General features: G+C 40.0%; 1 protein-coding gene across 2 annotated transcripts in view; it reads left to right on the plus strand.

Moving 5' to 3' along the window:
- Positions 1-13240, plus strand: part of Cd99l2 (CD99 molecule like 2) — a 101616-nt gene that overhangs the window by 78582 nt on the left and 9794 nt on the right. For both annotated transcript variants that reach the window (XM_058582620.1, XM_046453565.2), the window contains exon 7: positions 1585-1650. In XM_058582620.1, the coding sequence (XP_058438603.1) occupies positions 1585-1650 (66 nt within the window). The remainder of the gene's footprint in view (positions 1-1584; positions 1651-13240) is intronic.

The following is a 13240-nucleotide window of genomic DNA, read 5'->3' on the forward strand; positions in this document are numbered from 1 at the left end:
CATGAAGAAAATCTAGCCTCATACAGAGAGGTAGCTGGAAAAAGGAAAACATCTTTATAGACTTTTCCACGTCAATATGGACATTCTTCTTCAGTAGCATACCAAAACTCAACTAATAGTTGTTTATAGGTTAAGCACATTGTGGGAAACGTGTCTGTGAGCTTTCCTCCCTCTGTTCCATTGAATCCCATGGGACTCTCTTGCCCTCTTAGTGGATCTTTTACCTATATGTGGTTTTGTGGCATTGCACATTGGTGTCACTTGGAAAACATTAATATTCTAAGATTTTTCCAGTTTCAAATAATGCCACACTTCATTATGCAAAACCCAAAGTCACATTTGTTAATATCACCACCTATGTCATTAGAAAAGGTCTTTGAGTATTGGGAAGCTATTAAATCACAGTGATGGATATAGGTTTTTGAGAATCCTAAGTTTTAGTTGAAATCATATTCTTGGCAATAAATACCATTAGTGGCCTTCCTGAATTGTTGAAATCATTTCATTGATTTTCAAGAAAACATCAACATGGTATAACTATAGTTGGTCCATCATTCATTCTATCCAATAAAAGTGGTCTCCTGTGACCCAAAGCAGCTAAGACCTTAGAATTGGAGCAGTCACACAGCTGCCTTTGAGAGAACTATAGTTCTTCAAGTGCAACAGAAATGCCATAAGCATACTTTCCATTTCATCATGGAATATTCAAAGAGGTGTACTCAGTGGTTGAACTATATGTAATTAATAACTGTTCTGCTTCCTGTATTGGTTTTCTATTACTCCCATCACGAATTTTCAGAAACGTAGTTTTTTTTTTTTTTTTAAAGAAATAGCGAATGAAGATAATGCCCATTTGCCATCTTGAAATTTCCTTTAGTCAGTTAGGAAGCTGAGCTTTCTGTTCAGGGTTTCATAGAACTCTAATCAGGGTGTTGACCAGGGCTGGGGTCTCAAATTCCAAGCTCATGTGGTTGCTAACAGTACATTTCCTTTCAGCTATTTGCTTCTTCAGGACCAGCAGGAGAAAGGCAGAGAGAGAGAGGGTTGAGAGGGAGAAGAGAGAGAAAGACTTGCATTTTTGCTTCTGATGTCTGAACTTGAGGGAAGATAAAACCTGCATTTAAGGGGTCACCTGATTAAGTCAGGCTCACCCAGTGTAATTTTCCTTTTGATTACTGTATCTTAATTATGTTTGCAAAATCCCTTTACCTTTGCAATGTAATATGACCTATGACCTAATCAAGGGAATGATATCCATCCACTTCATAGTCCCACTCACATTTGAAAAGACTGGCTGTTATGCAGGGCATGTACACACCAGCAGTGGGAAGTCTTGGGGCCCTCTTGGAATTTTGTCTACCATCTTCATCAAGGGATTTTTTGTGTGGTTCTGGGGATTCAACCCAGGACCTTGCACATACTAGGCAAGTACTATTCCACTAGTCCATGCCCCCAGTGCCATCAAGGACATTCTCAAGTGGAACTGGCAGCATTTTCTATTAATATTAATTAATGTTAACTAATATGAGTTTCTTGTTGCTAAAAGTGTTTTGTCATTGAAATGTATATTTTATTTTTTTCTAGGTTTTTCAGACAAGGATCTTGAAGACATATTAGGAGGTGGTGAATACAAACCTGATAAGAATAAAGGTAGTAGTGTTGATTTGTTCAACTGTGTTCCTATTCTGGTTAAAAAGGTGCTTATGCAGCAACCAGGCTAATTGAGCCATTCTTACTCAGCTTCTGGGAAATGAGAGATAGTACCCAGATACCCCAGCTTGCAAATTGGAGTTCCCTTGCAGTGACATGGGCCATGAAACTCAAAGTTGCCTGTAAAAGTCACTTTGGAAAAGCTACACATTTCTCCTGCTGCCCTTTGAGCCAAGGTGCCTCCTGGACTGACGTTTCCATGCTAGCAGTAGCCTGTTTGTGAGGCAGTGCTGAGTGAAGAATGACCAAGGGCAGAACACACGTACAGAATGGCCTTCCCCAGAGAAAGCCTGCCCCTCCTGCTGTGCTTGAACAAAGGCTCATCCTGATGCATTTTTTTTTTTTAAAGGCTCCTAGCAAGTCACATATCTTTTTAAATACCTTTAGTGAAATAGCTTAAGACTCACAGGCAGTTGTAACACTACTTCAGGGAAATCCCTCCTTGTGCCCTTTCCCCCCTGAGGATAGGGTCATACAGAACCCAAGAACATTGTCCAAACCAGGAAACTGACATCTGTGCAATACTGTGAAGTCATGGACATACCTTGTTCAGATTTCCTGTGTGTGCATGTGTGTGTGTGTGTGTGTGTGTGTATCTGTGAAATTTTATCATGTGAATATTTGAGTCACTATCACCACAATCAGGAGGCAGAATGGTTCCATCATATTATCCCTGAATAGTCATCACACCCTCCCCAAGGCACTATATTTTTCATCCCCCGCACAACTACCAATGATTTAAACCTTTTATCATAGTGTATATCAAATCTGATGCTAAGTATGGGGGGGGGTGTCAGCCAGATTTGTTAATGTGGTGAAACAACTTAGTGTTATGACTTGTAGCTGTAACTTGCTATGTCTGTAACTTGTGGTTGTAATGTGTTGCGGCAGAAACTTGTGATCACGTGTTAGGATGGTGAGTGGAGTAGGTTGTTAACACTTTGGTTATAACTCATTGTGATGGCATGCTGTAGTAACAGGCTAGGGGTGTGACAAGTTATGGGTGTAGCTGTAACCCTGAGATGCCTCACAGTCCTGACTGTGGTACTGACATTTGCTTCTTTCTTGCAAGAACAGTGTGTCTTTCATATGGGAGCATTGTTCTTTCGTGATTCAGGTACTATATTCAGAATTATCTTCAGAAATCCCTTTCCAGACAGTGTCATCTCTAGAAAAAAAACCCTAAGAGCCTCTAAATGAAACTCAAAGGTGTCAGGAGAACATGGAACATTTAAAGGGCAAACCTAGCAAATTAGCCAATTACTTCTGGGTGACAAATGGTATTTCCAGATGGGGAGATGAGGGCAGTAGTTGTGTGTGTAAGCATGCATGTGAGGGAAGGTCTGAATGGCATGTCAGGGGCTTTTCCTTATTAAAAGTACTTGTTTTAGCAAGGAAGAAGTATAAGGAAATTCTTTAATTAGGTTCACATTGGAACTTCTCTTGTAACGAATAATCAATTGTTAGCTTCGGTTATATCCTCTGTCATTATGGGTGTCAGTAAAAGAAGATCAAGGGGTCCCACCAGAAAGGACAAGTGTGAAACTGAAACATGATTATGACAAGTACACAATTATCTTCTCAGACACTATCCTTTACACAAAAACATGTTCATGTTGGGAGCAAAGGTAAAGCATCACATTTAAATAAATTATAAACTTCAGCATAAAGAGAACATCTGTTAATGCATTTCCAGCCTCATGTCCTAGGGAATAGATTCAGCTATACTTTAGTGTGTTTGTGAAACAATATATTATCTGTTATGTATTTTTTCCTCATGAAACCTTTTCCCTGGCCCTTTAGGAGGCCCATATTTCATCTGGGTGAAAATGCCAGTCTTTTGTCAATAGGTCCTCTTACGTTGCCTAAGAGGGTGAACCCACCCCCTCCCCCTTCACTCCCTCCCTGCCTAGTCTGGACTGGGATTTTTCCCCATTTTAATCAATACCTTCTTTGGTATTCCCCTGTCATTTGTATCTGAGTGCATGTAAGAAGCTTCTCCCACTGTGTTTCCTAGTGACATACTGATGGTTTCAGCTTTATGTCATGTGTGACCTAGGTTCTTTGCCTGTAGCTGGTTACCCTCTCTCTGTTTCCTCACATGGAGATCAGAAGGAGGATACAAGCTCTGTCATGTCTTCTTATAAGGCCCTAACCCCATCATGAGAGGTCTATGCTCAGGACCTAATAACCACCCAAAGACCCCACCTCCTAACAGCATCACAGTGGATGTCAAGACTTTGGCATATGAATTTGTGAGGGGTATACAAACACGTGACACATAGCACTAAGTATGCACACATAGCTATGATTATTTTTAGGCTTAATCGTCTGTAGTTATATTAACCTAAACATTACTTCATACTTATATCTACTTGAATCTAGTGCCAAAAGGCTTATTTTGGTCTTGCTTGCTTGCTTATCTGTAACTTGCCTCTCTGATGGTGAGAACCTGACTTCTACCATCTGTCATCCTGCTCCTTTCTTGCTTAGTTCAGCTATGCCTGTATATCAGTATAAGAATTCTCAGCCCATACCCCTTTGTTTCCCAGTTACTTAGACCATCTCCTCCACCCCTGTGCATTCAGTATGGTTTTGCCATATGTTTATAATGGGTTAAATTCATTTGTCACTGTTGACATTCCATCCTGGGATTCCTCCACCTACTTAGTTCATGTTTTGTTTTGTTCTATTGTAAGTTCTTCTACACATTCCCTCTATAATCCTCAGTTATTCCTGCCTCCTTCAAGTCTTATCTGTCTTCTATTATTGTAACCACTGATTTGTTCACCATCTCTACAGCTGTTTCTTTTCCAACATGCTGTGTCATTGCAATTGTATAGGATATAGCCTTTTCTGACTGGCTTCTTTCACTTAGCAGTATGCATGTAAAGTTCATCCATATCTTTTCATAGCTTGTTTCATTTTAGTACTGAATAACAACCCATAGTAGAGATATACCACTATTTACCCATTCACCTGTTGAAAGATACCTTGGTGGCCTCCAGCTGTTGGTGAATATGAATCAAGGTGCTTTAAACATTTACCCTACAGATTTTTGTGCAGGCGTAGGTTTTCACCTTACTTGGATAAATAGCTTAGGTGCGTGCTTGCTGGTTCATATGGCAAGTCTATGTTTAACTTTGCAAGAAACTGCCAAGCTGTCCTCTAAAGTGACAGTACTACTGTGCATTCCCACCAGCAATGAATGAGAGTTCCTGTTGCTTCACATCTTTGTCAGTGATTGGTATTGTCAGTTTCTTTCTTTTTTTTTTTTTTTAATTCAGACATTCTAATAGGTGTGTATTGGTTTCTGGTGGTTTTCTTTTGCATCCCCTTACTGAAGGCAGAACCTCACACATACCAGGCAAATGTTTCACCACTGAATTACACCCCAAACCATTGTTTATTTCTTATTTTATATTCTCTGGTGAAATTTGTTCATATTTTTCCCCAATTTAAAATTTGAGTGGTTTGCATTCTTATTGTTGACATTTAATGAGCTCTTTATATAATCTGGATACAAATATTATATATATGATTCTGCAAATATTTTTTCCCAGTCTGTGGTTTGTCTTTTCCTTTTCGCTCTAGGGTTGTTTGTAGAATAAAGATACTAGTAATTTTATAAAGTTCAACTCATTCATTTTTTTTCTTTTATAGATTATGCTTTGGTGACCTTTCCCTAAGTCTTCCAAGAGTTTTACAGTTTTAGCCTTACATTTAGGACTTTTCTCCATTTTGAGTTCATTTATCTATGGTGTGAGATTAGGACATGATTTTTTCTTTGACATGTGGATATTCAGTTGCCTTAGCACTGTTTGTTGACAAGGCTATTGTCGTGATGGAGAAAGGTGTGACTATGTAGTCGAGGGGAGAAATAAAGAATGTCCACACACTAATGCCCTTTTCAGTGCTTTATTCACTCAAATTACTCAATAAAATTTCACTCTATAGGTTCTTAATCAAGAAAATGACAATCCTTAATGCTGGGCACTGCAACAGACATAATCAATACACAGCAAACAATTCTAGATTAATTCTAAGCACAGCAAACACACTTAGTCATGACAGGCTCATGACAATTCCCTCTGCATGCTAAGCTCAAGTGCCAGATCTAAAGTCTCATGCCTTAGGCTTTAAGTTGGGTAGATGTCCACTCACTCAGACCATAGTGATCAGATCAGGAACCAAGGCAGGCTTCTCCTGGGGTGGAGCTGATGGCCCACTGGGGAGAGGGTCGTAGGGAGAAGTTGTGACTCTCACCAGGGTCAAGATGTAGCTGTAGAGTTTGACAGCAGTGAGGACAACGCAGAGGCAAATGATGAGAAGAGTTGGGGTATCAGTCCAGGTCCTCATCAGGCTCTCCAGAGTGAGGGCATCAGTGTTAGCTGGATGAAAGTCTGTTCATTTGCTCCATCATTTATGCTAAGTCTGGGGGCTTCTACCCACCCTTTGAATCCCTATCAGCCATTACTGCGTTTCTTTCATTCTGGGGTCAGGACATCTGGTCTAGTGGTTTCCACCCTGATCTCTTGCCTCTGACTTTATCAGGGCAAAGGCAAATGACAAGTGACTTCACTCTGAGTTTTGTCAGGGTTGTGAAAAGTGACTTTATTTTATCAGGCTATGCCTGATAACAATATTGGAGGGCTCTGTAGGCGTGCCTGGTGGGGACTGTAGTTTTATTTTAAAATGGTGGTAGGCTAAGGCCCTTCTTAGGTTAAGGCCATCCTTACAGCTATCCTTTCCTCCTTTGAATCATCTTGGCTCCTTGGTTGAAAGCCAGTTGACATAAATGTAAGTGTTCATGTGTAGAATCTTAGTTCTGCTCTAGTATCTCTATGGTTGTCCTTCATCCCGTACTAGACTCTGCTGGGCCTATATTTAGCTTCAGGATGACTAGGAATATGTAAAGAGTTTTTTAAGCTCTCTGCAGTTGCTTCACCTCCCCATTTCCCTATTAGATCTTAGCCAGGTAACTGGTTGGTGTCTTGCTCAGGTGAAAGAAACTGCTGGCCCTCCCTATTCACTTAACTCCAAGATTTCCATGTTACCTGACAGTGCTCCAAGTCAAGTCCGTCTCCTTTGGCATCTACAGCATGGTTGCTGGGTTTTATGGTATCCAGGGAACAATCTGTTAAAAGACCTAGGGGGAGGGAAAATGAGGGCAGTCCTGAGCAAAAATGCCTCTGACTCAAGCTGCTCTGACTGAAAGTAAAGCAGTTTCTAGTTTCTAAGGAGAGAATGTGTTCTCCTCACTCTCTCATGTTAGAAGTCCTTTCCCCTTGTATATTTTGAAACTGGAATATTCTTTCTCCTTACCTCCCATCAATTTCAGGCCCTCATCTCCTCTCCATGGATTTTCCCCTAACCTCTTATCTGGTCTCCTTGATCCAGTTTGCCTTCCGTGCAGCTTCCGGAGAACCATCAACAACATGAGTCTGATCATGTGTCACTCCTCTGTTTAAAAGTACTGCATAATAATGAACATATAGCCAGTTAAAACTGAGTGTAACATTTGAATAGACTCTTCATAGAGGAGATTATTATACTCAAAATCAATGTTTTTCAAGGAAATACACATTAAAATCACAATAATATACTACAACTCACCTATCAGAATAGCTAAAATGAAAAGAAAATACTGATAATATCAGATGTTGATAAGGATGTGAGACAACTGAAATTCTCATGCATTGTTGGTAAAATTTCTTAGAAAACTAAACATACACCTACCTAGTGACCCAACAATTTTAGAAATGAGGGCTATGTAAAAAATATAAACCTGTTGATCCTGTGATCCACATTAGGGGTGGGATCATGGCATGGGATAAAACATGTGAGGGAGCCCAGGACTTCCCAGAAGGTGTGGGTAAGGGTGCAGTGTGAGGGGAGGTGAACTCTGTGTCTGACCTGTAAATCCAGCTTTCTCCCAGTTGAGCTCCAGGGTGCTTGTGGGAGATGGGGTAGCAGAAGTAACAGGAAGTTTCTGTGTGACCTCAGTCCTGTCCTCTACTACACTGAAGCTCTGTCCTTAAGGGTGCTGGTATATTGTAGCCTTTTCATGAAGTGATTACCTTACCTTGACCTTCCTCTGGTCCTTGTGTCTGTTCTCAATTGGCAGAACATCATGGCAGGAGAGTGTGGCAGAGGGAGGCAGCTGACATGATCAGGAAGCAGAGAGACTCCACTTACCAGATACAGAATATATACCCCAAAGGCATGCCCCCAATAATGACCTCCTCTCACTACACCCCACCTGCCTCAGTTAATTACCACTCAGTTAATCCATCAGTGATTAATTCAATGATTAGGTTAAGGCCATAACCCAATCATTTCTCCTCCAAACTTTGCATTGTCTCACACTTGAGCTTTTGGGGGACACCTCACAACCAAAATAATACACTTTATTTATTAACTTAATTTTATTTTGCACTTCTGCCATTTAATTTTAGATAATGAAAAATACATTTATAAACTATCTGAAAGCCCAAACTGTGTCTCATTGAAGTCCAGAATACTCACAAATGTATTTAAACACCTGAACATCTTCCGCTAACAGTTCTATATACAGTTATCCTTCTGTTATATGACTCTCTGTGTCCTTGGCAACTGAATGTGTCATTCCTCATCATGAGCCAGGGCTTGGGCTGCTATCAGAGAATGGCATCTACATGCATTGTGTCCTTGCCTCCCCAGGTGTGTGGCTGTATAGAACTCAAGGCTGTGTATGTGTACATTGTTGTTTTTGTATTTGAGCTGCTGGGGTGTCTGACACCTACTTTGAAAATGGGGCTTATTACAATGTGTTAGTCCATTTTCTATTGCTGTAACAGAATAACTAAGAATGGGTAATTAATAAAGGAAAGATGTTGATTTACCTTACAGTTCTGGAGGCTAGAAGCTTGAGATTGGACAACCCCCTCTAGTAAGGCCCCATGTTGTATTATAATAGGGCAGAAAAGTGGAAGTGCAAGTAGACACCTACAGATGAGTCAAAACACAGTATAACAGCCTGCTGTTGTGCTAACTAATCCATCCCCAGGACAAAAGACTTAATCCTTTTTCAAGACCTAATCATGTCTTAAAGGCCCCACCTCCCAGCACTGCCAGTGGCAATCAGATTTCAACACCGGTTTCCAAGGGGACAAACCATATTGAAACCATTGCATACAACTCTCTCACTAGCCAGTGCCTCCTGTTCTACAGGGTCCCTATAACTATCGTGGTCAGCATAACTGTAGCTGCCCTTATAGTGGTGGTGGTTGCTACAGGGTTCCTGTAGCTCTGGGACCTGATGTGGCAGGTGCTTACTGTTGCTACAGTGGCTATCGTTAGATCAGAGGTTCCTAGAGCTATAGCAGTCTGTGCTGAAAGCAAGTTGCAGCATGAAGTACACTGTACAGGGAAATTTCTGGTGTGACAGAAGAGTACCATAGTCCCTTTAGTATATAATCATGAACTCGGAAGGCAGGTGGGATAAAATGTACTGTATTAGAAAATGAAGATCTTGCCAATGACTTGTGAAATAGCCTCTTGGAGAGAAATAGATCATATGGGGCTTACATATTTACAAGTTTTCTAGAATTCTGTAAAAAAAAGGTGTACATATGTAAAAAATTATGTAAAAAAGTTTGTTGTTGTGCCATCTAGGGAGAAGGGCCAATAATACTTTGGAATATAAACTGGAAGTTCTTTTTCTATGCACAAATATACATTTGTAAAGAAGTGTGTCTGTGATCCTTGTATTCTTTTACCACCAGTTTTTATTCAACCATGGTCTATTGTTGAAATGTGTTCTATAATACCCTGTCAGTGACAACATGATATTATGTTATACCATCATGTCTTTAACCAGCTACCTGTTTTTGTACAGAGGGGTTCCCCCAGCTTTTGCTACTGTGCACAGTGTCAAGATGAGCATTGTCATGCTGAATATGCAAAAGCACAGTTGTTTCTGTCAGTTAAATTCCTAACAGTCAAATTGCTAGGTCATAGAAGGTATCTGTTTTTAAAGATGAGACTTTGCATGGCACAGCCAAGAAATATTCCATTAAGGTTGTACCATCTTGCATTTCAACCATGAGGAAGCAAGTAGATGCCTTTTTTCTTAGACCTTTGCCTCCATCAACATCACGGTTTTGTAATCTCTGTAAAATCATTCAGAGCAAAACACTGTCCTGTTCAAATTTTCATTTTTTTAATTCAAAAGAAGTGAAACTTTTTATATGTCTTATTGGACAATATATTTTGTGAATTGCCTGTCCATGTCTTGGCCCAATTTTCTCATAGGTAAGGGTTCATTTTACATTATGGATTAGGAAGCCTTTTGCATATATTCTAAAAATATTTCATTTATTCAGTCAAACAACTTTGCATTTTTTCTACTTTTTAGCTTTTATGAATGTTGCTGTTATGAATATTGGCATACAAATTTTTATGTGGACGTATGTCTTGAATATATATCTGTCTTGGTCTGTTTTCTGTTGATGTGACTGATGATCACAGACTGGGTAATTTGTTAAGAATAGAGGTTTATCAAAGGCTGATTGTTCTCTCTGATTTGTGGATGCTAAACCACAAAAAAGAAGGGTAGGGAAGAGAAGAATAGAATCCATCGGATTAGACAATGGGTAGGGAGGGGAGAAGGGGAATGGGAAGAACAACAGAATTAAATGGACATAACTTTCCTAGCCTTGTATTTGAATACACAACCAGGGTAACTCTACATCATGAACAACCACAAGAACAGGATCGTAATTAGAATAAGTTGTCCTCCATGTATGTGTAATATGCCAAAATACATTCTACTGTCATACATACATAAGTAAAAATAACAAATAAAAAAGAATTGAGGTTTATTTAGTACCAAGTTCTGGAGGCTGGGAGGTCTAACGGCATGATGCTGACATATGCTCATCATCTGATGAGGGCTTTCTTGCTGGATCATGACATGGCTGAGGCCTTCATGTGGCAGGACAGAATGAACATGGTAGCCTTGGTCCCTCTTCCTCTTTTTTTTTTTTAAATTTTTGTTCTTTTAGTTATAATGACAGTGGAGTGTATTTTGACATATTGTATATACATGGAATGGGTAATTAATAAAGGAAAGATGTTTATTTACCTTACAGTTCTGGAGGCTGGAACTGCCCATTCTTGGGCTTGTACATGATGTGGTGATTCACTGATCATGTATTCATATATGAGCATAGGACAGTTGTGTCCAGTACATTCTACTGTCTTTCCCATTCCCATCCCACCCTCCTCCCTTTCTTCCCCTATGTCTAATCCACTGAACCTGCACCCTCCCTCCCTGGCCTTCTTTTAATCAGTCCACTAATGCCATCATGGGGACCCACCCTCCTGACCTCATCTAACCTTGATTACCCCCTGAATATCCCACCTCCAAATACCATTGACATATGACTTTGGGGATTAAGTTTCCAGTACATGGATTCCTGGGGGTACTTTCAAACAGTTTAACAGTTGTCCTTACTAATGTATAAGAGAATTTCAGTTTTCCTCATCCTTTTCTTTCTCCTTTCTTCTTTTCTGTGGCATTTCATTATGATTTTGGGGTGCCTTTCCTGAGTTACATGGACTGATTTTTCAGGTGCTTATTGGCTATTTGTGTGTCTTTTTGACCATCAAATCCTTTGCCTATTTTTATTTTTTATATTTTATTTAAATATTTTTTATTTGTAGATGGACACAATACCTTTATTTTATTTGTTTATTTTTATGTGGTGCTGAGAATCAAACCCAGTGCCTCACACATGCAAGGCAAGCACTCTACCACTGAGCCACAGCCCCGGCCCCAGCCTTTGCCTATTTTTAAATTGAATTATTGGTCTTATTATTGAGTTGTTAGGAATTCTTTATATATTCTCAATATAAGTCCCTTATCAGATATATAATTTACCAATATTTTCTCCCATTCTATGAGCCATCTTTCACTTTCTTGATGATGTCCTTTGAAACACAAAACGTTTTTAATTTTTATAAAATTCAGTTTATTTTTCCTTTTGTTGCTTGTTCTCTTAATACTAAAGTTTATACATGTGGTACACTCTTTCCCATTTTGTGTTTCCTGCTTTATGATCATGTTTGAAAGTCATTCCTTACCCCTAAGATAATATAAATGTTGTCCTAAAATTTCTTTTAGTGCTTTTATGGCTTCATCCATTTTATTTTTATTGGGAACTCATTTTCTTGGATGGTACTGAGTTGTATCACTTTATTTTATGCCGGTGGTTTTTTTGCTTGTCCCAAGACCATCTTTTGAGCAGAGTGCATTGTGTAGAGGAGCTGGATTCAGCTTGAGCTCAGGTAAAGTAACCAGAGATCAGTGGCCAAAGAGTTATCAAAGCCAGGACCTTGGCGTGGCTAACTCCAGTAACAAGGTTCATGCAACTCAACTGGACAGGATTTGGGGTGATGAGCTTTATTTTTCTATTTTTCCTCTAGCCTCACAGGATGAGATCCCTGTTTTTGGAGAGGAAAGAATTACAGTTTTGGTTATCATCTTAAGTCAGTGTTTCCTATAATCACAGCTAGATAATCAGGAGCCTAAGTGTTTGGATCTGTTGGCCAGTCTCTCTCTGCACCCCTGGGGGGAGATGAGGAAGTGAGCAGGCTTGGGACTACACTCAGCTTCATTCTCTCTTTATGTTAAAGAATTACCTAGAGCTGGGTGCAGTGGTAGGATCCTGTAGTCCCAGCAGCTCAGGAGGCTGAGGCAGGAGGATTGTAAGTTCAAAGCCAGACTCAGCAATAGTTAGGCACTAAGCAACTCAGTGAAACCCTGTCTCTAAATAAAATTCAAAACAGGGATGGGATGTTGCTCAGTGGTCAAGTGCCCCTGAGTTCAATCCCTGGTACACACCCCCTCCCTCAAAAATAATTACTAAGAGGGTTCAAAACCTGGAAATCTAGCCACTTGAATGTGTCAACAGAGGGAGCCTATGTGGATATCTGCCTTTATCCTTGGCAATAGCCACCTCTAGAACAGCAGAGGGGACCAATGACAGGCCAGCATTGTAGTTCTGCAAGCACTCACTGGTGACCTTGTTGCCACTCACACATTAGTGTATATGGTGACTCCTACACTTCTTCCCACTCTGCTTTCTCCAACAATAGCAAGTGTGTTTGTTAGAAATGCTGTGTTATTTGTTTTGTGCATAGCTGTTCATAGCCAATCTGAGATCTTTATAAGATGCATCTGATTCCGTGATTCAGTCCTAGGTGGGAGAATAACAAATCTCATTTTCTCCTGCCCTTTGACTCTTTTTTTTAAAAAATAGATTTTATTTTTTGGAGCATCTTTAGATTCACAGCAAAATGAGTGCAAAGTACAGGGAGTTCCCATATAGTCACTGTCCCTCACCAACCCCCCGCAATCATTGCCTCCCCCCACCATGGTACACTTTTTACATTCCATTAGCCTACACCTCCCAAGACTCTTTGATTAGTAAAGAAAATGTCAGAACCCATAGCCTCCAACACCACAGGTTGGATTCCCCTAAGA

The sequence above is a fragment of the Marmota monax genome, unplaced genomic scaffold (assembly GCF_021218885.2).
Source record: "Marmota monax isolate L192 unplaced genomic scaffold, Marmota_monax_Labrador192_F-V1.1 WCK01_AAM20220418_F8-fsc00142, whole genome shotgun sequence".
Classification (NCBI taxonomy): Eukaryota; Metazoa; Chordata; class Mammalia; order Rodentia; family Sciuridae; genus Marmota; species Marmota monax.